Source organism: Saccoglossus kowalevskii, chromosome 18 (assembly GCF_978046115.1).
Source record: "Saccoglossus kowalevskii chromosome 18, keSacKowa6.1, whole genome shotgun sequence".
NCBI lineage: Eukaryota > Metazoa > Hemichordata > Enteropneusta > Harrimaniidae > Saccoglossus > Saccoglossus kowalevskii.
In genome coordinates this window covers 10,716,990-10,743,763 of record NC_140658.1, presented here as the reverse complement: position 1 = coordinate 10,743,763, position 26,774 = coordinate 10,716,990, and the positions used below count along the sequence as shown (strand labels likewise).

Sequence of the window (26,774 nt, the reverse complement as noted above, 5' to 3'; positions counted from 1 at the left end):
GGCCAATGTGTAGTGCAGCAGGACTGGTACCATGTATGGGGTAACAATTTTACCTGAGGCCATTAAGTACTACAGTATAACTTTTACCATGTTTAATGAAGTTGCAATATCAAATGTGGCCAATGTGTAGTGCAGTAGGACTGGTACCATGTATGGGGTAACAATTTTACATGAGGCCATTAAGTACTACAGTAGAACTTTTACCATGTTTAATGAAGTGGCAATATCAAATGTGGCCAATGTGTAGTGCAGTAGGACTGGTACCATGTATGGGGTAACAATTTTACATGAGGCCATTAAGTACTACAGTAGAACTTTTACCATGTTTAATGAAGTGACAATATCAAATGTGGCCAATGTGTAGTGCAGTAGGACTGGTACCATGTATGGGTAACAATTTTACATGAGGCCATTAAGTACTACAGTAGAACTTTTGCCATGTTTAATGAAGTGACAATATCAAATGTGGCCAATGTGTAGTGCATTAGGACTGGTACCATGTATGGGGTAACAATTTTACATGAGGCCATTAAGTACTACAGTAGAACTTTTACCATGTTTAATGAAGTGGCAATATCAAATGTGGCCAATGTGTAGTGCAGTAGGACTGGTACCATGTATGGTGTAACAATTTTACATAAGGCCATTAAGTACTACAGTAGAACTTTTACCATGTTTAATGAAGTGACAATATCAAATGTGGCCAATGTGTAGTGCAGTAGGACTGGTACCATGTATGGGGTAACAATTTTACATGAGGCCATTAAGTACTACAGTAGAACTTTTACCATGTTTAATAAAGTGACAATATCAAATGTGGCCAATGTGTAGTGCAGTAGGACTGGTACCATGTATGGGGTAACAATTTTACATGAGGCCATTAAGTACTACAGTAGAACTTTTATCATGATTAATGAAGTGACAATATCAAATGTGGCCAATGTGTAGTGCATTAGGACTGGTACCATGTATGGGGTAACAATTTTACATGAGGCCGATGGGTACAATAGGACTTATACAATGTATAAGTAAAGTACTTAAAATAACAATTTCAAATGTGGCCAATGAGTACTACAGTAGGACTGGTACCATGTATAATAAAACACAGACTACAAGTATTCATAAAATCAGTACACATATTTATTTACATGTACAGAAGAGGTTTATAAAAATCCATTCAAATTACACACAAATATTTGAGGTGATAAAAAAAAAAAATATAAATATCACAGACACTGTAAACCAACTTATCAATTCAAATTTGGACGGCGTGAAGATAAAATTCTACCATTTACTACAGAATTCTTACAATACAAAGTTTATCTCTTTGCAATCATGTATCGCAAATTAAAATTATTTGGTTAAACTGCAATTTTATTGCACATACATCTTGTTTTGTTTTTTTTCATTATGAGGTTCAGAACCTGCGAGTGGTTTTAATATTACTACTCTTAGAATGAAAATACTTAAAAAGAACAAAAACTAATGTTTTTACATTATTGTTGACTTTCTGAGTCATAGATTAAAATAGCACCTTGAGTGTAGGGTTAAGTGGTATGAAATTGAATATACAGCGTGGGGTGGGGTTGGAAGGGGGGGGCACAAAATGAGCAGCATGCACATCTATAGGACCTCAGTTAGTTCAGATGTAAATGACAAACTAATGCCCTGAAAAACAAACTGTTCATGAATTTGGTATATACAGGAATATGAGATTGTCACGAAAATACTGCAAAGTGTGCACAAAAGCAGTACAGCGATCAAATGGGCTTACGCATAGCAAAGGTCAATGCTATCTCATAATGTCCAAGTGCATACCAAGTGCAGTATTCTTGTGATGACCTTATTATAACAACATCTTTTCTCTGTTTTAATTTAAAAGAAAAAACAGAAAAAAACTAAATTTTTTTGCGTTGTTCTATCATATACGTTAAAGGGCGGTAGTCATCGTGCAGCGCGTGTTTAAATTTCATGTGAATAAACAAAGTATATTACATGCGTTGTATACATCGCTATGAGTCGAACAGGACGTGGCCCAACGACCACCGCCCTTTAAGCGACAGGATTCTGTTCCCATCACACGCTGTAACACTTCTGCAGCTAATGTAAACAAAGAATAGTGTTCAAATATGACATCATTAACCTGGAACACATTCAATGTTGGTGACATGTGTAAACCATATACAAGGAAAGTCAAACATTGAAATGATTGCAGATTTTAACAGAATAATAAATTTGTCTGTGCTAAAAGTATAATATAAGGTTATTACGAGAATACCTGAAAGTATCCATGTAAACAGTACAGCTGTAGTAATGACCGACGCCCAGCCGAAATTCAAAATGTTTAGAACCGAATTAGCAAACTTCTTTGTGTCCAGTCAAACTCTGTTGACAGTCATGTTTTTTTTTATTATTAGAGGACACTTATAATCATCCCATATTTGGAATTCGCATTTCCTAATATGGAAAATACCCCGTAAAATACCGCAAAATTATGGCACTCTGTAACTTATGACGTTACGGTGACAGATGTATAATCAATTGTATAATACAATATTGTATAATACAATTTATTGTATTTCTCTTATGGTTTTATTGTTGGTATTATATAAAATACCAGATTAAAAATAAATGATAGCCAGGTTTAAATCAGCATTCCTCCAAAATTTGATCACAGATTAGAAACACAAAGTGGAAGGACATCCGAAAATGACCAATAATACTAACTCAAGTAAATAAACATATAATCTAAGTTAAAACCTAGTACAAAGTGAAGTGTAATAAGAAAAAAAAAAAGAGAATGTTGCTCCCGTTTCAACATACAACATACATGAAGGGGTTTGCTCACAATTACTGGCATGATAAATCTAGTCATGTTGGCAGTGTTGAATAGTGAGATACACATTTAAGGTTTTGTTTTGGTGATTCTACTCTTTTTCTTATTTTCTCTTTTATTTTTACAATAAATTGGCAGAAACAAGAAAAAGGATTTTCTGAACCAAAAAACAAAATATTTATTTCTCGCCAAATAAAAAGGAAGAATAAATCAAATCAACCCAAACCAAAATATCATGACGTCTTGATACAGTACATATACATCCTACTACTACTATTTGTTAATTAAATGTGCACTTAAAGTCAACATGCTGGGGCAGTGCTTTATAAAAGAAGTGTACATGGTACAAATTAGAAAAATTGAAAAACACACTAAAGGCACTGGTGAATTTTATACCATTTTGACCTCTGAAAGAGACGTACATTGTATGAGAGAGACATACACATAGATAACCATGGCTGAGGAGACATGTACACTGTTACTAAGTAACCAAGGCTGAAGAGATATGAACGCTTTTACATAAATAACCATGGGTGATGAGATATGTGTTTCATGTGCTTGAGTAACCATGGGTGATGAGACGCCTGCACTGTTACTTTAGTTAGTAACCATGGGTGATGACTATTCCATGGTTGGAATCACAAGTACACCAAATGAAAACAGAAACATTACTCAATGTATATAACACCTTGTATAAAGCGTCTGAATACTGCATGTGTGTATCTATGTTGCCAACATGTGCCCTGAAGTGTTTAACTCAACCTCTGTTGTTGGTTTATCTAGTATTCGTTCTCTATCTTTTGCCGATGTATTCCTTGATCCAGCAAATACTTTAGGATACTTCCTGAGAAAGGAGAAAATAAAAACATAAATTATCATTTTGTATTCTCAATTTTGAATGATTAAGAATAAATAACCAATGGTTATGTGACTTATGTACAGTATACAAGAATCAATTTTCTGCATACCACATAATTATGTTTAAAGTGGAAATTCGAAACAAAATATATTTTTGCCCATGTTCACCTAATGTTGTATTTCCAGGAAGAGCTTTGAATTACCTCACATGAAACTTTTGGATCTTTCATCGAATTTCATTATATGATTACTAATATGTTTATTGATGAAGTAGAGCTGAGATGCTATCATTGGTTGGGCCAGTGAAAGTAAAAGGGGAAATGGCAGCAATGAGCAAAACCTGGAACAAAATCCACTGGCTTGCTAAGGATTGTGAAGGCTGGTGAAGTAACGTTGGTGCCCAATGCACAGTGAAGTTAGCAGAGGATTAAGTAATTATGTTTTTTACTAAACAAACATTTTTATTATACAAAAAATTATACTATACATTATATTGCGACTAAGATTTTATCAAACAGAATTATTTTAGTCAGCTCAAATATACTATTGACATTGCCATGGGTTTTGGTCTCATATTGGTATTTTATGAGGCAGGTATTTTAGTCTGAAAACCTTATCAGGTTCTTACACATTCACAGTACTGTAAATGCATTAATTATTCACTCGTTTTTAATTTTGATATTTTTGCAATGATGAATAGATTGATCATATAAAATTAAATCTACAAGAATAAAAAATAGAACCCATTGTTTCATGAACTTAAAACTTAAAACCCGGTGATACTGCTCAAAACATCAATAGTGAATTTAAATGCCAGTGAAAATAAATGATTTCACAGTAGTTACATTACATTAATCCATACCTTGGTGGTTTTTCCAAATCACTGTAACTCTTCCTCGGTGGTGACGGCCTAAACGGTGTCTGTGTTGGAATAGTTGTCGCTGATTGACCACGAAGCGTACCAGCCGAACCACTGTGACTACTTGCAGACCTGGCGAGAATGGCTTCAAATTCCTTCTTGTGACTCAGCAGTCCAGGCATGACATAGACATTATGTCTGTAGACTGGAGCGTTAGGTAGTTGTAAAGGAGGGAGATCAGCGGCTGTGAAGGCAGATATAAAATAGAACATCATGTTATGTAAATAAATGAAAACAGACAAGTCAGTATGGCAGATTGAATTTTATATTCACAAGGGTAGTAATAAGGTGCAGAAGTTGGAAGCCAGGCAAGCTTTGAAATACAATGATTTAGAAGCCATTTAAGTCCAAAAAACCAGGATTGTGGTGCGTGCTCAACTTTACGAGGTCACAAGAAGGTAGGATTCAATTACAATAGAATGGGAGTGGAGAATGAATCAGAGAGGAATTATGAAGATAAAAGGTTGTGGTGGCACTGTTGAAAATGATTATCAAGGTAAATGTGAAGCTGGTATACATGTATATATATATAACGTATAGTATAGTATAGGAATGAAATGAAGTTCATGCATGTACTGAGCTGGCTCATTGGCAACTAAAACTAGGAGACTGGGGTAACCTTTTAGTACTATCAGGCTTGTCTTATTTTGATTCCTCATCTACTGCAGTTAATGTGGGAAATTGTAGCACAATTAAGATGGTAATAGTAAGGGAGGTGTGCATCGATACTGAAATGAAACCTTTATCTTAGTAAGTGGACAGGGGCTGATCTGTTGTACATAGACTAAAATCTGCAGCAATCACCGTAACGTGATTCTCCTTTGAAAACAGAAATAGAAATGACTTCATCTTGGGCTTCTGTTATGAAATGATGCTTCACAAACATGTCATTTTCTAGAACACTTAATATATATAGATGTGTACAGGGAAAACTTCTTCATTCTGTGATTCACAGAATAATTATGAGAAATTCTCATAAATACTGTTGACAAATGCAGCAAAGTAGTAGAGTCAGGAATCTGGTGTGCATGTCATGCATGATATAGCATTACTGACTGATGCTGTCAAAGCATGAGAAGATAAGTGTGGGTTGATACAAAAAAAGACAGAATAGTTCGACCAGTTCGTGTACATGCTGACTGTTGAATGCTTGTTCTGCATGAGTGCCAAGGGCACTGTGATTGCGTATTGTGACTGAGACTGTTTTTTAATTGTACTGCACTGTAATTCCTATAAAACGAATGAAATTAGAAAGCGCTGCCTCTGAAGTGAGACTTGTATTACACTTGACTTAAGATTCACAGCATATACATGTATCTGTGCCTTGTTAATAGAGTAAAAGATTCCTATCACAGAATTTACGTTTTTATTTTTACCTTCGCCATCTCCTATGTTGGCTCGACTTTGACTTTCTATCCTCTGTTTCTTTTTAGCATCTTTTGCTTTTTTCCACTTCATCAGAAAATTTCTTTCTGTATCGTTGATTTCCTTTCCATCAAGAATCGCTGTTGGTATGAGAGATAAAAGGCAACAAAATGAAATGTGTAGTTATTGTATTGGTCAAATGTGAATGCAGAAAATGGGCAGCAATGTGGTGGTGCCTTATTTAAAAACGCATTTCAATCATTATCTTCCAAATATTCCTTAATCAAATAATGAATTGCACACATTTTCATATAGGGAGGCAGGGAATCATAAGACTGTGTGAATTGGATGTTGTCATATGCCATGGAAGCAAATTCAATCAGATTCAAGCTACAAGGCTAGACCACCAAAAAAATGGATCAAGAGGACTTGCCCTGTAGACTGCAACAGTATTTTGTAGCTGCATGGTACTGTAACCATGTTTATCAGTTACAAAGCTGGAATACCGAATATATGGACAAACAACCAACATGCTCTAAAGACTGTCAGTATTTATAGATGCGAGATAATGTAACCACAAATAGGGATGAGTTAGAGAGTGATGACATGATTCATTGTTCCAATGATTGCTCAAATTTGCTATGAATGCTGAGAATGTTAAATAATGTGACTTCATGTGCATATACTCCATTATGACAACAACAGCTATATGATAAGTGGATAGTATGTTGATGTTTAGCTGGGGCATAATTTGAAAACACATTTACACCAATATCTCTAAAAATATGTGCCAGACTTGCCAATATTGAACTGCACCAGGATTACACATTGATTGATACAATACACAAGTTTAGGTAAGATCACAGAACAATAATGGGCAACCTGGACCTAGAAATTGTTAACGACGACAACGAAAGCGACAGACCCTCACCCTGTATTTTATTACTAGTTTGGCAAGCACAACTCTTAAGATTTGTAAAATGGTGTTCAAGCAGCAAATATTCAAAAATAATTTAATCAACTGATCAAAAATGTTTGTACTTTTTTTACTTTTTTGGTGTTGTGGGGTTGAGATGAATGATACTTTACCTAATGAGTCAGACATCACAATAACTCTGTCTCTATATTTACTTCTTCGACTGAGGGGATTACCAGTCAACTCAAGCCTCCAGAGATGTCTCCAACTCCCTATAACCATGGATAAGACCTTCATGTCTCGCAGAGAGTTATCACAAGCCATGAACTGCGATAAGTTTTTTAGTAATTGCAAATCTTTAATATCATCTAAATTATTGCCGGAGACATTTAATACTTGTAAACACGCCTGAAATGAAATAAAAGCAGAGGTATTTTATTTATGTGTACTTAATTTATATCCTAATTTGTAGCACCATTTTAATATCACCCTACTATTAGTATAGCTTTACATTTATCCTCTGGTAGTCCAACCACATTACATGTACAGCTTTGAACCCTTTTAAAGGTCGACATTTACGACCCATGGGCTGGGCGGAACTTAGTATTCTAATTTGACTGATTATTCAATGACAGCAACTGTCAATCGTTCATTAAATGTAGATAGTCCTAATCTTTTGTTTATGTGTATAGTTACTGAGTTAAGCTGTGTGAAGTGAAATAAACAATTCATTTCTGGTGACGAGGCAGCTTGTTCGAACCCAAATTTAAGTCGGTATACTAGTATGCACAGTTCATTCTAAAGTGCATGGTCTATGCTGAAATCTTCAATAAATATATTCACAGACATAAATTATGTCGCGTAGAGTAAATCCCTGGTCTCTGAACAATCACTTTTTTTGTCACTCAGACAACTAAGAGAACTAATAATTGTTTGAGATTACATGTATATTCAAATAATATTTATGTTGATTGTCCTCAGACCCAGGGTGAAACAAAACACATTCGTTCACGGATTTGATCTACATGTATTATATGTGTATAGTGTAGTCCGAGTGTAACTCAAAATGTCGCTATTTTTAAGCTAATTTAAAGCTATCTTAGCTTGTTTTCAAAACTGCCATGTATCTAAATTGCACAGTGTAATCTACATAAATATGTCTAATATTAAATACAGCAAATTGTAAGTTGAAATTATGACAATGATATTTGCTATAAAAAATAATTGAAAAGCATAGAGCCAAATATAGCAGAACTGTAAAGGGAATTTATTAATTCACTGTGAAAAAAATTTTAGATTTTTTTTAGGTTGTAAATGTTAATATATTATTAAATTACATACTTACTGATAAAGCTACCAGTGACCTTGGGTCAAATAAAAGTTTCTCTCCTGGGGCTAACCTTTGATTCTCAATGTGCAACTCTTTGAGTTGGTCTAATTTTTCAAAACCTTCCACAACTGTTATTTGATTAGCACCGAGATATCTGAAAACAAAAACGTTGAACATAACTTTTTTTTTAATCCAGATTATCATACATGTAAGTAAATAAGTGTAGTGAAAATTAGAGTTTAACTTTTTCACCACCAGTTTTCTCTTATCACAAATTCACAAAATAGTCCTGTTTATAGTCTGCACTTACCTTTAGAAGATTGGGATGAAAATAGCCAAATTAAAAATTTGAAGAAAAAAAACATGAAAATATAATCAAATTTTGTCTGTTGGCACCAAAATTAGGGTACATTTCCAGAAATATTGTAGAATACAAGAAAAAAAGCAGAAAAATTTAGGCGAGAATGTCTGGTGGTGAAAAGGTTAAAGCATCCTGTGAAATAAAACCTCTGCTTCATGAATTATTTTAATCAAAAACTTAAACCTGCTCATCTTAGCTTCCATATTACACACAACAAAATTCAAATATAACAGCTTTTATGATAACTTAAATTGGTTTTATATATACTTACAATTTTGATAGTTTCCTAAGACATGATAATTGTTCTATTTTGCATATTTGATTATTCTGAAGGTAAAGGTGTGTCAAGTTGGACGCACATCCTACGTTCTGTATCCTAGATATGTTGTTGTCATAGAGATACAACACTGATAAACTCCTACACTGTGAAAGATCCTCCTACAAGTACGAAAACAATAAAACAGTATTATGTTATACATAGTGTAATTTTACAAGGTTAAATTACCATGAAGCCCTGGAAAGTACAATAAAACAAAAGTGATGAAAGCACCAAAAATATTTAGCAATTTTAGAAATACCAAATGAAGTACAATGGATCAATTACATTCAAGTGTTCTTGTTTTTTTCCCCTGAAAGACAACAAATGGTTAATTCAGCTGGCGTTCATACTCAAATTAACAGGTTCAGCCATCTACTCATTCTATCAGTGCCATGTACTTTTACATACACAAAATTGAACAAACAACATTTATTTATTAATAATTGTTTGTTTCTAAGATTTTGATCAAGACCTGTTAGAAATGTTTCATTATGTCTATTCAGAAATTTAAAAAAAAATACTAATGAAAATCATACAAAGGGTTGTACCAAATTTTGGGTGGATAAAATTATACCGATACCGTTGAAAGAGTTAAATGATACAGTATGATGGCCTACTTTTGGCAGTTGAATACTTCTACTTTGTTAAATTGCTAGCCACATTGTAAAAATGTAGGTTGTAATAGTTGCATGATTTTGACATGTGAGATTAGATAGAACACCACAGTTTATATATTGTACCAGGTAGTATGAAGTGTATAATAAATTGCCAATATGCTAGATCACTATTGTCAGTGAGGGCGCACTTCAGCACTGCTTAATTAAATTTCATGTATGACTTTACATTCATTGAGAAAAAAACCCTCAAAATACTGTAATCACATATTTTTCATTCAAAATTCAAATTATATTGTTTGTAGTCTGAGGTCTTTTTTAAAATGTTTTACCCTGGCATCCAGTTCAGAACATGGATTTCAAAGAGTAACAATTTTAGTAAAAACAATCAAACATGTGCCTTTACTTGCTATATCAAAATTAAAATATTGAGCATCAGAACAACGTCATGTACACTTAACTGCATTAATTAATCAATACTAACTTTCAGCATCAAAGAGCACAGAAATTACAATGAAATCACACCAAATATGTGCAACTTTGTACAGGTGTTACCTGTATTAAAATTATGGCAGTTCGACAAGTGAATAGTTACACCTTTTGTATTTAAACAAGGGTCTAGGCATTATACACACTGAGCCAAATAGAGCCAGACAAAACCTATTATATACCATGACGTTGATTACGCTGAATGCAAGAAGTCGCACTAGTCACCACTCGGTGTTAATAAACACACACACCACCGGTTTGACGACAGATCCTTATTGATACAGTCCCACCGACCGTCTCTTTGATAAGTTTTCAATTATTTCAATTTCAATTAAATCAAGAAACAAAACAGAAACGCTACTCAATAAGTGTTGAAGTGAACCAATTTCCACTGTATTACATTTCTCCGTGTTTCATTATACAAATTAAGAAATCAAATTGTTTATAAATAATTTATGTCTTGGCGTCATCAAAGTATACAACATGTATACAGACAATTTGAAACACATAATTGCTAGATTAAAAACTTCTTCAGGCACTTCAGAACAATTTTTGGAAAAAAACAATTTATTTTTACATGTATTTTCCTTTCTGCAGTTCAGTAAAGAAAGTACAGAATAATTGAATATAATATCGCAATGAGAAAGACGACTGTGAGTCTTATTTGAAGTAAGCTATTTATTCTGTATAGATTGTCAAATACATATACTAATATTTTATAGTATGCTGATGATAAAGCCTTTGTTGATTGCAGATAGTCATGCTAGTAACATGGAAACTCTCAGCTTGTTACTTTATCGTTGGTTACAGATGTACTTACTGCATAGTTTAATACGCTTCATGCTCCCCTGATCATACACATGACCGTGTTGATTGGCTAAAGGTATCACCATAACGACAACAATAAGCCAGGCTTGCACACCTGAAATTGTTATAAACCTATCTCAAGGGAATTCTTTCAAATCTATACAGGTTTTATAAATATATAAGCAAAAACTCAATCTCGTGATATGAAATTTTAGTCAAACTAGTGTTGGGGAGCTATAATTATACAAATTGCACTTATTAATATTACTGAAAATAACATGTGAATAATTAATCTTTGCAGCAAAATATTTTTCCTGCCCTGAAATTTAGTGCAAATATTTTCCCATTTTGTAAAATTTTCATCAAATTTCATCATCATTTTGGACCATACATACAAGTTCAGATATGGCTTTTATTTTTTGATCGAAAAATTTGTCAATTTTTATCAACATTTTACATGTATGTGGAGAGAAGAAGCAGACCATAATTTCATGGTACCAAAAGTTGGAAATGGCCACAAAGGATGAATGCATTTTAGAGTATGTGATTTAGATTGCACAAGTATTGATATTTCCCTCAGATGAGTGTCTGGTCTTTAATTGAGTAGCTTCTAATTTCAAGCCCTGAAACATAACATACATTCACATATTAGACACAAATTATCTTTATTGACAATAGTCTGAATCTCATATAAATATCTGGAACTTTACAGACATAATCATCTAAATAAATTGCCTAAAATTGACATCCAATGAGTTTGCCATGGTGCCCTTAAAACAAATATTGCTCTATTTACCGGTAAATTCTATAAAACATGAAAACAATTTCTGGTTTTCCAGAATCTATACATACTCATAATTTGTCTATTTTAATTTTAAATAATCATTGTCTTCATAAATTTCGGTAAACATTTTTATCCAATTTATTATTATCAGAAACAGCAGAATATGTTCCTCCTTTCGCATGTTTAAGATTTATTTTGGGTCAGAAATTCCGCAAATCAACTTTTATGATATTAAACAATAATCCCCATACCAAATTTGTGTATTCCAACAATAACAAGGGCTATCCAGACAGATAACACCGGAGATAATGCGCGATATTTACTCAAGGCAGTACTGATATTTTATTCTTGTGCTATGCACTTGGGAAAAATACCAACACTGCTTCTCGCAATACCACAAGTTATCTTCAGTATTTGCTGCGATCAACCTCTATAAAGTAATAAAACTTTGCTAGCTTAGCATGGATGGATGGACATCGTTAGGATACCATGGCAGTTGTTTCTGTTACATGTGGACAGTAGTCAACTTTAAGTTGCCGGGAAACCCAATTTATCTACGTACAACAATACTCGCTTTAACAAATGCAACACTTGGTTATTTACACGTACCGGGAGCTGATAAACGATTTTTTATTTCACATATCACAAAGGAATCACTGCTCTAAGTATGATTTAATGATAAAAGAAAACACAACAAATTTATTATTGCACTGTTGGCAGCTAGTACGTGTAGAAGCGAAGCAATATGTACATTTACTGGGCATGGTAGCTTGGTTGTTATGACAACAGGCCACTAAGTATGCATGTTTTATTACCAAAAAGGGCAACAGTAAAGAATAGGTATTGTGTTACAGTACAATCAAGGTATTGCTAGAGGCAAGAAAACTGTTTCCATAACAAGAATATAAACATATATATATATAGTGTTGTAACTTCACAGTGTTGTGAAGCCGACAGTAGAGATGGAGCACCCCAAAAATCATGCTTCTCCACCTCACCTGTGGGCAAATACCGATGACATATTCCTATTTCCGTCACAAGTTACATAAATCAGTGTATTAAAGCCTAATCCTTCAAGAGACAGACACAGCAAGTAACATTATATAGAGCATAACAATGTTGGATGTAAAGTAACATGACCCAGGGGTAATGTTCCACTGTGCTTGCATGGTCTGAGTGGAGTACCAAACGTGTACTGTACTTTTTGTACATAGTTACAATCAAGTATTTAAATATTATTACATCAACTTCCACGCATATCTAATCAATATCTAACTGTGAATATTTAGCCATCTATCATAGCCCTGCGTTGAAACTATTTATCAATAAATAACACTGTTTTCATCAAAACAGTTGAGTGTAAAGTCCTTCTATTTTCCTACATGTATAACGATATACAATCAGTAACTAAAGAAGGGATGAACTCTTGACACGCAGGATCAGTTTATAAACAGTTGTATATGCATACCTTGAAATGAGCTACATATGTGTATTTTTGTCAATTTGTTCTCAAGTTTTTAATTTATATGAATACGGAGACAAAATGACTTCTTTGGGCACCAACTGAACACACAACTGGTAACTAGCATGTTCATTCTACTGCTGCAATGCAGACACCTTGATATTGAATTTTTGGTTGACACAAATTAGAGCAAAAATGATTCCACCTATTTGCATGCTATTTATAATATATATTATGAGATATCTGTCGTAACAGCATAAGTTACAGTGTGTCGTAATTTTGCCTAATTTTATTGGGTATTTTCATCCTACCATATAAGGAAATGTGAATTTCAAATATGGAATGATTACACACGTAAGCGTCCTCTAATAATAAAAAAACATGGCTGCCATCAGGGTTTGACCGGACTCCACACAAAGAAGTTAGCTGATTTTGTTATAAACTGATGTATCCTTGGGAGGAAAAGATGTATAATAATAAGGTTATTACGAGGATATCTCAAAGTATGCACTCAGACAGTACGTCATCGCATCGACCTCCGCTGGACGTTGGTCGATACTTTTGCTGCACTGTCTTCGTGCATACTTTGAAGTATCCTCTGATTACCTCATATTATATAATAATAATATATTATAAATATGACATATCTCGAAAAGAAAATGATTTTGGATATTACATGGATAATTATGAGGTTCTAATCAATGTAATAAACAGTAAACAGTAAAACTTGCACAAATACTTCTCATTTCTGGCTTTCATGCTAAATCAGTATACATGACAAACCTGAAAGGACATATCATTTTAGCTTGATCAGATTCAGGTCTTGAAGGCAGCCATTTTCAAGGACAAAATTTATAAAATGACCTCAGTACAAGAATAACATGGGGAATATCAAAGGGCATCGAGGCAAACTCCATGCAGAATCATGCACTTTTTCCTGTCTCGATTTGATAGGCAGAGCATGAGCTCAGGGGATATATATTAAGTATATGGGAATCTCTTCCCATTCAGAATATCGCATGTGTTATAATAAATACACACCACAATATATATTAGACAACTGAGTTTGAGTCTATTGATATCATATCCATGAACCTGATCAAATCCTATAGGATTGAAAAAATATATATGACAAAATATATGTCTATATATAGAATGAACCAACCATCCAACGCTTTATTTGTTAAATTATAATATATCATTACTCTCACAATTACAATAATATACAGTTTTACAATGACAAAAGTACATTAGTCCTTGGTTTAATCAATTAGAATGTATGATACTAACCTAAATATAGCGGAAAATAATTAATAATTAAAATGAAATAACCTACAGTGGGGTAATAGCAAAACATTTTCATATATTTAGCATTACATCACATTCGCATACAACTAATGTTCATAAAATTCCTTTAAATAATTAATTCTTTTACAAAATCCAATCGCTCAATTATTCACATCAGTGGATGTAGCTAGATAATATTTTCAGTGTAATAATTTGAGGCTATGACGTTTAGTTTAGTTATTTGCATAATGATATTGATACATTGTATGGAAGATCTCGCGAGTATTTAGACTCAGTTCCAGGCCTAGCAGTTGAGCAATAAACATCTTAGCTACAAGTGCTCCTCTCCAGTGTGTTATTCTCCCGGATTTGGTGACCAATACTCACTTGGTTCACTCTACCTTGAGAAGTCTGTTCTCAGTTTACATTCAGATACACACAGAACACTGTCACTATAATTAGTATGTAAACTTTATGCTAATTTTAATTTGGCAGAAGGGAGATACTGAGAACGGTCAGTCATTACTACATTTGTATACCGTAAAATTCTTTATTTAAGCTGGAATTAATTTTTGCTGAAAAGACTGTTTTGGTGTTACGTATGGAATTAATTTCCACTGATTTTTTGACGAGTTGAAAGTAAAATATAGGAAAAAAAGTATATTCGCTGGAATTTATTTTCACGAAATCATTCCTTCAGCGAAAATTAGTTCCAAGCGAAAATAAAGTATTTTACAGTATTTGTATCTTCTATAAAAGTGTTTAATTCAAAATTAATCTGCAGACATGACTTCAAATTCAAAATTTCAAGGGCAACCCATTCTAAGATGAGCCATTAAGACCATCAGATGGTCCCTGCCATGTATAGTATAATTTACCAGCATGAACAGACAACCGAACGGACTCTTCTCTTCTAACATCAATTTGGAAATAAAGCCTATTGTCAGCCATGAATAGAGAAAAACTCCTATCATGTATTTTACGAGCTTACTACATGTGTACATGTAACATGGCCGGTGTTGTGTTACTATGGCTACCTGCTCATTGTTGGTACAGTATTGACAATGCTTAAATTAAGCCTGTACTTGTCAAATATATTTAATACGTCGCATAAACATTAAAACTTTTTACAAGGGCTGCATCAAGTTGTCAACTTTTGCCATTTCTCACACATGTCTGACCACTATATGGAGATTATTTTTGTCATAAATTGAAATTAAACTTCGTGACATGTATAATATGAGGTTATTATAAGAATACCGCAAAGTATGTACAAAGGCAGCAACATGTTGTGGAGGTCAATTAGAGTGGAGCGGATCTATATTTTGTGGTATTCTTGTATTATACATCTTTCCCAGCTTGTAGTAATTTGATGAGATTTATATAAACTGCCCAAATGCCAATGAAAATAGTGATTGCCTGTAACATAATTAGCGCTCAGAGATGTGTTTATATTTCAGTCATGTGCTACATTGTGCTTCTTAGGAAAGACTTGAAAAAATAAAAATATTTGCATTTTCAAATTCTATTTATGATTGAACACCAAACAAGGGTTGACCTGGACGAGTGTATGCACCACTGCTACTGGAGAATACAAATTTATAATAGTAAATACACTTTATGTTGTCAGCACTTGAACTACTGTAAAATCTGTATTAGAAGCCGCGGCTTCTATTAAAATGGTACAATGCAACAGAGGGGATGCGGCTTCTATTAGAGCATCTACACATATGAGAAATGATGAATTTTTGGTTCTCAATTATTCAAATAGAATGGATGCGACTTCTATTAGGGATGCGGCTTCTAATACAGATTTTACGGTACTATTTGCAGATGACTAGTTCGAATAGTGTTGCCGCACACAAAATTAAAATGAAATTAAAATTAATAGTAGTAAAGCTATGTATAGCTTGCATGAATTTGAATTAGGTGAGGAAATGTCAGATAAAGGCAAGTCTTAATAATACCAGTTATTCTTGATGCACAAGTCACACTGTTAAACAACTTCCACAACAGCACAGGCTACAAAACTTAACACATATACCGGTAGCTAGCTTCCAGCTGGCTTATAGCTTCCTTTACAAAACCACCATATCTATAGTCCAGACATATTTTAAACTTCTAAAAAACTGACTATCAGGATCTGCCTTTTTAAACAAATTATATTTCTAAAGAGACTATTATTGATTATAATAATTTCCATTTATTTGCTGTTATCTTTGTAACTAATATGAGACATATTTATGCACAGTCTTTGTAACTAATATGAGATTACACTACACAATTTAGATATGTGGCAGTTTTGAAAGCAAGGTAAATTAGGTTTAGGCTGCTTATGGCTAGCTAGATGTTAAATATAGAATAGAACTTAAAGCGCGGTGGTCATTGCACAGTGCATGTTTGAATTTCATGTACCGGTAAACAATATATTTTACATACATGTATGTTGTGTACGTTGCTATGAGTCAAACAGAATGCAGCATGGCGACCACTGCCCTTTAAAGTGAAAAGTTTTAAGGGACTGTAAATTCATGACACAGACAATTTTCTTTGAACTATATTAAACAATTATTTAATAGAAAAGTTAAAACTGTTTATTACTTTTAATGCAAGTGTAACTTTTTAAACCCCTCCAAAAAACAAAACAACAAGTTCACACTCCTGATTACCGGTAGTCAGTAAACGTGAAAATTTGCTCACAACAGATTATCATCACCATAAACACAGCAGCAATACAAAGCACTTTAGAATGGCTACTACAGGTACTTTTATGAGAGAGTGCAATGGAGACAAGGTTATTGTTGTGAAAGCTTTCACTGCAGAGTAATAAAACAGGTGATATTTTTGAGGCAATCCTCAGGGACCACTCAAAACACACTGGAGGAAATTAAATCAAAGCAAGTCAATGGGGCTGTCAAAACATGCTCTCCAATGATGAATCGTTTTTCACTATAATTACACATTTCTCAAACAATGTCATTTTTGTTAGGTAAATTGACTAACTCTTAAAACTACAGAAGAAAAAATATTCAATGAGTTTATATTGCAGGGATACTCACTGGATTCAATGGTTTAAAATCAGAATGACACAATAAATATTTTCATTTAAAACCAAATAATCACCAGGTTCCAATTGATGGTAATTAGCTATCAAAGGAAATAAAACCCAGCAAATAATTCAGCCCTATATATTGTACAATTTGAGTGTTACTTAAAATTTTAGCTAGGAACATGATGGGTATCAGAATTTTAAAAAAGAATAAATAAAAAAACAGTTTTCTTGAAAAATTTAAATCATGATTTCAATGAGTCAATGATGAAAAAGCATCCAAAGTCAGAAGACTGTAAGTGTTCTGAGATCTTGTCAGAGCTCCTTCAATTGCCAGAAAACAACAAATTATTTTTGACATCACTTTACTATCATGATATATCAAGCGAAACTAAATGCTTATAAACCTAAAAAAAAACACATTATAATTAAAATACACAATGGGTATTGACTTTTTTCCCCCTTGTATAAACACAAATGTTTAGTAAATGCGAGGTGTATGCGACCAACAGCTGATCTCTCTAATTGTTTGAAATGCAAGCACTTAAGTATAAAGTGACAGACATCTTTCACCTGGGTCACCTTCACCATCTACGTTGACAAATCAGGCCATGTCAGGTGTAACTGTAGCATGGTAATTGGAACTCTATCAGCTCAAAGTGAAACCCAAAACTGCAAGTTTTATTATAGTATGTTTATTTTCATTTCCTCTTAACTACAAAAGAAACTTGTACTTGAAAACTGTCATTCAAGTCACGAGTACCGTTCACACAATTTGATGTTTTATTTTTTGCCAAAGAACTTACGCCAGGTGCTGAAAATCAAGGCTTGAACTTCAAAAGTTGAGGATACCCATTTGAGGGCCTTAGCATACAGGAATAATATTAGTGGACATCAAAAGCCATAAGGGCAAACTCATTTGGGCATCAAGTCAATTGATTTTGAAGTCCCCATGAAGTTCAATGCCTGCTCGAAATTAAGGTGCATTTTCAATGAAACTTGTACTAACATTTCAATATTTCATATTCATTAATGTGTCAATTACTGAAAATAAGGCTAAGTGTGAAATGCTATAAATATTTTCATAAATAAATTTCTTGTTTACAGTATTTCGAGTGTATTGTGCGTTTATAAAGCAATTTCTGGTCTTCATAAAACCATGGAAGGTAAAAGGATAAAACTTTGCAAACATTTGTTGACGGAAGGCATTCATAGAAACTAGATTATAAGAATTATATCTATTTAAAATTGATTAAATGTTAATTGACAATGCATGTATACCATCTTGTATTGAATAAATTTAGAAGAATTCAAACTTCAAAACTATTTTTATTTTCCCATGCAATTTACAGCCACTATGTGGATGTTTATTCAACACTATTGGTATTGTGGTATATCCTACTACTACTCCTTTGTGTCATTGTTCCTGTGTATTTACCTCCAGACTAATCTTATAATCTATCTGACCATTTATCAGATAATCTCCATTGTGTACAGATGGATTTGTCTTCCAATAACAATCCCTATTGAATTGATCTGTAAATTCAAAAAGTTGTTTTGCTCCATGTTTGTTGCGTTTGCACATAGACCCTAAAAAGAGGCATAAGCAACTTGTCGATTTTCATTGTACAACATTACTTTGCATAATTAAAAACGTCATCCAGAAGACTGTTGGATGCTCATTACGTATACAAAGTAACATCTTAGACAAATAAACTATTACTCTATCGTCTTTCGTCTGTGTTATTTATCCCTCTTTTTAGGGTCTATGGTTTGCGTACATCTCCTCAGCGTGAACAAAGGAGCAGAAACATTAGCCCGTGCTAAGAAAAAGTGTGCAATGATTGGATGGGCTAAGAAATGTTAAGTGTGAGCTAAATCAAACCAGTTTTTAAGACCAGTCCAGACCCTTGGCTTTAACACTTAATCGGGGCTAAGTGCCCAAAATTGTAATCAATGTACATTTGAAAGATTTACTATAATTATTCATAACTAGTCTTTTCGGTATGTCATTCTTGACATGACAATCAACATGAGCATATTCTAAGACATTTTTCTTGAGATAAAAATGGATTGACAAAAAACTTCATTAAAATGGTCTTTATGTGGAGGTTGGATTATTTTTTTTTTTTTTTGATTGTCAACTTGTGCCTTTGACATGATACTTGTCAGGAAAATAAGGAGATTGTACTGTTGCAAATAAAAACATATCTATATTTGAGTTGATCAAAATCAAATACCGTAAGTTTAACAGGAATTTAAAACAAGCAGCCTGTCGGCTGAGATAGCTCCGCTGTTAGCAATGCACATGGCAATTAAAGAACAGAAGATATCATTAGAAAATGAACAAATCTGAGAGAGGTCCACATGTAGTACCTATATATGTAATATCAAAGCAATTGGACTTGCGGTTTTCAACAAGAAGTCGAAAATATCACTTTTTACCAAAAATTACAAAAATATTCACCAAAATTAGAGAATTAAAGATATCATTACAAAATGAACAAATCTGAGAGAGGTCCACATGTAGTACCTATATATGTAATATCAAAGCAATTGGACTTGCGGTTTTCAACAAGAGGTCGAAAATATCACTTTTTACCAAAAATTACAAAAATATTCACCAAAATTAGAGAATTGAAGATATCATTACAAAATGAACAAATCTGAGAGAGGTCGACATGTAGTACCTATATATGTAAATATCAAAGCAATTGGACTTGCGGTTTTCAACAAGAAGTCGAAAATATCACTTTTTACCAAAAATGACAAAAATATTCACCAAAATTAGAGAATTGAAGATATCATTACAAAATGAACAAATCTGAGAGAGGTCCACATGTAGTACCTATATATGTAATATCAAAGCAATTGCACTTGCGGTTTTCAACAAGAAGTCGAAAATATCACTTTTTACTAAAAATGACAAAAATATTCACCAAAATTAGAGAATTGAAGATATCATCATGAAATGAACAAATCTGAGAGAGGTCTACCCAAGGTACATATACACCAAGTATCAAAGCATTCAGGCTTGTAGTTTTCAAGAAGAAGTCGAAAAAGTAAAACATTGACACGGACGACGGACGACGACGACGGACAATCACTCATATGATAAGCTCCGCTCGACAAAGTCGACAGCGGAGCTAAAAAAGAGAATGCTAATTATTACTGTTGGCATATTGGTCTCTAAACAAATATAGCTGAAAGGGTAGTTAAGTAAGACAGGTTGCTAACACATTTGCCTTGGAATTGCCTAAAAGTGGTCACTATAGGCAGGTGGTCTTTATTCAGAGGTGGTCACTAACACAGGTTTACCATTGACTAAAACCCACCATAACAATTCAATCACTAACAAATATAATAAATAATTAGCAACTCTTAAAAATAATTATTTGTTGATGGTCCAATTAAAAGAAGGATCATGACAGTACACGTAGTCATTGAAACTAACTTTCTATATCACATGCACTTTCTTGTGACAGTTTAGTATAGACGAATACAATATGACGTGTGTATTTGTAAAAGGTGCTCAGACAGACTTCAGGATTACAATAAATAAGCCCACAAGGGTGCAATTGGTTTTAATAGGGTTCATCCACCCCGTGAAAAACTCCCCGTGCATTTAAATTGATTTAAAAACCAAATACTCTGAAGACCTAAAAGGGTGTAAAAAGTTTTTTAAAGAGACAAAAGAACACAACATGTCATAGAATGAATTGTCAGTAATTGATTGATATGAATAGAAGTTACACGACAAAGCGTATTGCCTGGGGAGAGGTTTAGTGAAAACATTGATTCAATCAGCTACATGTAACTAGTGACTTGTTATTTCTAAAATTTATAAATTCAAATTTTCTACATGTTAATTTGAATATGTTAATTTGATTATGGACTTATAAAATATTTCCCAACCACCTACTCTTTTGTTTCAATAAACTGTATACTGTAAAATGATTATTTATTTATTCACTGGGTTTTAATTTTGCTTATTTCGCTGCATGGAAAATGTGCTAAATTAAAACCCAGTGAATATGTAAAATTGAGCATAGAACACATTATCTAATAGTAAATGATGAAACAGTGCATTTAAAACCCACTGAATATGCCTGAAATGGTAAATCAGTGAAATTTAAACCCAGTGAAAATTAGTAATTTTACAGTAGTATAGACTGTCTATGTCTCTGTAATGTACACACTGAATAACACCAATATCCAAAGGTCATTTACAGAGAATGTAAATAGATAAATTGATTATCAAAACCAATACTGCTTCAATTATAGGCTCTACCTCATTCAAGTTATTATATTATGATGAATAATTATGATAATGGTTACCTGGTAACTTTCGGTTGGTTGTAACTTAGATACAGGATACATAGTAACAAATAAAGGTTATTTTTGTTAAGTGACAAGGTTTCAAAGTTTTGAAAGTTTGGTGAAGCATTAACGTCCATGTATTAAATACAGTACATTCAGAGATTACATGTAACATAAAGGGGAATCATGGGATACTATTGTTTATGTTGTTTACAATGTTAATCTATCTTTTCTTATTCATTGTAATTTTAATCTAGAAAGTAAATTTGTTGTGAGATTAGGCTTAACTGGAAGTGCCCCTCCAACTGATTATAGTATAGACCTCTAGAAGAAAGAGAGGGACAGGCAACTACAATATTTCTTTTGTTTTAACCTGGGTTATAATCCTCCCACAATCCTATTAATGAATAAACAATTTACACTGTCGACAGCACTCGCGAAATCATGCAAAACGTTTAATGAGTTAATGAGTTTTCCACTTAGTATCACACGTTTTCAAACAGTTTAGAAAATTCAGAATTTTGACTCTTGTAAAGCAATTTACTAACTAAAATACCTTAATTGCTTCAAAAATGACATGATTCAAGTACAAAATGCAATAATTTGAACAACAGATCTATGGTTATAGGTTCCCCATGTCATTTTTATAAAGCCTTACAAAACTTTAAAGGGAATATTATTTTCATAAATAATTACAACTCATTCTTTGTAATATTTTACTAATATTTTAATATGAGACATATTTAGGCAGATTAATTTAGATATACAGTATATTGATTTTAAAAGCAAGCTAAGCTAGTATCAAGCCAGCTAAATGTTAAGTTACACACAGATTTACTGTAGCTAAGCTTGTGTGTGAGAATACACATGTACAATATGTCTAATGCCAGATTTTCAAAGAATTGATACATCTTTATATACTGTACATATATATAGATAGAAAAATTATTATTACATTTCTGTCTGACCCTTTCTTATAAGTACTGGTAGGTAACACAAGTACACAATGAAACCTCTCCAAAACATATTACATGTATGTATAAACCACACACCCTTCTCCATGAACTTTTTTTATGTAGCAAACAACCTTTGTAAACCGAATTATCCTACTCAGTCCCATTAGACTGAATTGATCATTTTAGACTGTTATGTTAAGATTAATTAAAAAGTAGAACTGCTCATAAAAAATATTTATCTAAACTCAACTTTGAAAATCTTACAGACAAATAAAAGACTCTGAAGAAAAACATGACACAATGATTTGTATAATTCAGAGTAACTTTATTAATTAACCCACCTGATTCTGGGTAGAATGTTGGCCAAGAAACTGCGAAACATGTCTTTTGCTAAGCATCTTAATTTAGCTAATTTAGCTAATCTGTATTTTCGCAAGTTCAAAATGTAGCTAATTTAAAAGAAAGTACATTCTCACACACGAGATTGTTGGAAATTTGGATTCTGATAATTTGTGCATTCGCCCAAATTCAATAACATGGCATGTTGCAATTTCAAAGTGTTTTATAGTATTTTAGCTCTATCCGGAATAAAGCACTGAGGTGAAAACACACTAGCCTGGCCTAATGGCCTGGAAAGTAATACAATTGATGCTAAATGACTGAAGATAAACACAGAGGCTATAACAACAAGTAACAGCTGGGGGTTCCTTTCACTGCTTTACCCTTTCAACGTCAAAGTCAACTTATTTCACCTCAAATAAACCTGCACATTTTTTTCCCCAGATTGGTTTAAAAATGTTTACTAAGACTTGTAGAATTATGGTATTACCCCTGGTAAAACTAAAATTAACAGAAATTGCAGAAAATGTACAAAATGTTGAATTCAAATTATAACAGGAACAACTATTATGGCATTTTAAAGAGATAAGCTTTAAGAGACTTACAATTTCGTCAATTCCTTTCTCAGCAAAATACAGATGTGTGAGTCTCTTCAGGTAATGCTGTAAAGTTTCATCTCTCTTTTTCCGTCCATGACTGGATGTCTTGGAGATAAGATCAATGTTCAGTCTCACCATCGTGAATCAAAAAACAACAGACCACTTTGTCTGTTTAGCAAAACATCTGAATAAAAAAAAGAATATAATGCGCATTGAAAAAGGTTTATGTTAGGAAAGTCAATCACTTCTACTCATAGTTGTGGCCAAGATGGCTATCAGATCATGATGTCCCTCACACATTCAACAAATTAATGTGAAGGATATAATGAAGACCTGGTAATTTAGCAAAGTTAAAAGTTACCAGCCACAAATGCACATGTATGATACAACAGCAACAAAGCTGCTCAATCCAAATATGATTTATAAAGACCTCTCTTAAGTTTAACAGGGTTTCTCAAAGACTTAAATAAAGACAAGAAAAATGGTCTATATTTGTGATCTATCATGCATTTGTCACAGTTGTGCTCAATATGAATCCAATAGTGACGTATACGCATTGTTTATTTTCACCGAATTTGAATGTGCACTGTGAGACGAGTGTGACACTTACAGAATAATTAAGAACACCAATTACATGTTAGTCATTATAGTCACTACATCAAAATAATAAAATGAACACAATTATTACCCTATGCCTTAAGTGCTGAACTGACTAGAAATAAAAACCACATGCAGTAATTGGAATTTAGTAAAATATTATGTTTCATTAGGAACAAAAGTTGGCTGAGTATTACCAATGTAGTTCCATCTTATTACACACCAACAATTTTTGCTGCGAGAATATTATTCTGAAACAAAAATCTCCTACATTTCGTCTTTGAAGTTTGACCAACTTCATAATAAAAATTAGCACTGTCCTTCAAAACAGGACATTGGAATAAGTAATACAAGTAAATCCAGAGATCAAGGAGAATTAACAGCATACGATTTCGTCACACTTAAAATGACTTGTTTTTAAGTGAACACATAAATTATTCAAAACACTAACTATTAGAACAACTTAAATTACATCCTGTCACAGACATATGTAAGAGTAGTTTAAACTACAGTATACTTTTTGTCAGTCCTGATTATTTAGAATATTTAAATAAATTAATTATTTCATAATTGGGCCATAATTCATTAAATGACTTGTTGTACCTCTATCATTTCTATGCAAGTCGAACATAAATTAAAAAAAATAAACATTATTTAGTTCCTCGATTTTCTAGTTGGGCTTCCCACATTTCTTTAACCGCCTATATACATGGAGACGGATGTTGTACCGATCGTCGAATCACTTGGAACATTAGTAACATGTCTACGATAAAAGTAACCTACACTGCGCCATCCATACTGTATGTATGCATAGCACTAACGGTCCATGGTATATACCGGTACAGTGTATCTAATCGCAGTCCTCTGTCATGGTACTAGAACTGCAATATTTCGACAGACTCGCGTCGCATCAGAAAGGAAATCGCGTATCCGGACGCAAAACATGAATACACGCAGAGGATTGCGACTACCAATGGAGACATTACATGGCATATACTTACCAGAGAACACGACGTCTTACAGACAACACAAGAACGATTGGTATTTCCTTTCCCAGACGAGCCAAACGGAATTTTGAACTATGGGAGACCCTTCAGACCGACTCACACCACATAAATAAATGTACAATGCCGCTCCTTCAATATAGTTCCCAGGTTAACTAGAATAATAACTAAATACAGACCAACAATAAGCTCACAGTAAGACAAATCAGAAGAAACACCACAGCTGGAAAAATACTGCAAGAATATCGAACAAATAGTTTTCAAAAATGATAGCGCGGATGGATTTCAAGATCCAATTAAAAAAAGTTCTGAGGATTTGATCACGTGGTCTTTCTGACAACGTTGCTATGCTGTCCCTAGATACGGAGCACAGGGATTTTACTTTCGCATTTTTTCTGCGTTTATACAACTTTCAGTATTTATTTATAAGTTTGTGGTGTAACAACGTTAAAATGTAGTTGATGAGGGGCAATATTTTGATTTTAATGTCAATAAATCAAATTGTATTAACATGGTATTTGAAGCCTCGTATTCATTTGTCATAACAAACACATAATACTAATAATTATTGAAATTTATGCCTGTCAAAATTATTTCCTTATATAACTAATGCGTTTTCTCTATAAACATATAGTATTTATGGACTATAAAATTGTTATTTTCCATTCTTTAATAAGAAGGAGTAACTATTGAAGACACAAGCTAAAAAAATAACACTTGTTTCCTCACTTTTGGGGACGAATACGAGAGAAGTCGGCCAATCGCCAAGTCGGCCTGCAGGAGAAGTCGGCCAGTCACCAAGTCGGCCGGGCGGAGAAGTCGGCCACTTCAACTCTACTAATAGGCAGGGAGACTGTACAAATCTATGTTCGTAAGCTACAGAGCAAATTGCTGAGTTCATATAGGCTACCTACTATAATAGTACAACCACTGCATGTAGGGCTGTTGGGTACCAGGCGACCCCTACATCACAGCATTCGACAAGCAAAAATATTGACCATTCGCCGATACATGGCAGTTTTGGGACTCATTCAGGGTGATCGCATTGAAATACTTATTAGAAACTTTTGACAGATATTTGTTACTCATACGTTATCATTGGATCTTCATTTTTTTAAAACGAAATCTTGCAGTGACACACATGTGTGCCATGAATAATAAACAATGCGAACCTGTAGTTGAGAGAACGTGCCGGCGGCCATATTGTTACGTGGATAGCCTGGCTTTACCACCCTTTTCACGGGGGTGGCAATGTGTCGGTGCATGGTGATTACTAGAACAATGTTTGATTTTCTCTTTCAGTAAAACCTTATGGCAAAACGGAAGTTCAGTGAGGGAAGATTACCTGTAAGGTCATAGTTATTTAGCCAGAAAGAACTAATTATGTTTTGTGCATAAAATATAAGATTTGTCGTTTTGCACAGAATACATAACAATGACAATGATTTATCTAAAAGGAACAAATAATGTCGTGTTTAATCACAACTATACTCATTGTCTAAACTGTTAATATTTGAACTTGCCGAGGGTGCGAAAGTGTTAAGTTATGCATCACAATGGAAG

At 33.4% G+C, this 26,774-nt stretch overlaps 1 protein-coding gene across 1 annotated transcript; it reads right to left on the bottom strand.

Annotated features, from left to right (window-relative positions):
* Nucleotides 1-1,118: 1,118 nt before the first annotated feature.
* LOC100377917 (protein phosphatase 1 regulatory subunit 42-like) lies at nt 1,119-25,281 on the bottom strand. The gene is made up of 8 exons (XM_006815004.3): nt 25,209-25,281; nt 23,617-23,794; nt 8,857-9,023; nt 8,240-8,378; nt 7,068-7,302; nt 5,990-6,118; nt 4,557-4,797; nt 1,119-3,680 (listed from the first exon to the last, which is right to left on the bottom strand). Exons 2-8 carry the CDS (start codon nt 23,746-23,748, stop codon nt 3,560-3,562), a joined length of 1,164 nt encoding a protein of 387 aa, XP_006815067.1. The 5' UTR covers nt 23,749-23,794; nt 25,209-25,281; the 3' UTR covers nt 1,119-3,559.
* Nucleotides 25,282-26,774: the final 1,493 nt, after the last annotated feature.

Bases quoted from the DNA above. Each gene is read 5' to 3' on its own strand.
- LOC100377917 (XM_006815004.3), bottom strand. From the start codon at position 23,748: ATGGTGAGACTGAACATTGATCTTATCTCCAAGACATCCAGTCATGGA. The intron at 7,303-8,239 runs GTAAGTATGTAA...ATTTCATTTCAG, and splicing joins GGTCACTGGTAGCTTTATCA to GCGTGTTTACAAGTATTAAA. The intron at 6,119-7,067 runs GTAAAGTATCAT...TCATACCAACAG, and splicing joins TGTGATGTCTGACTCATTAG to CGATTCTTGATGGAAAGGAA.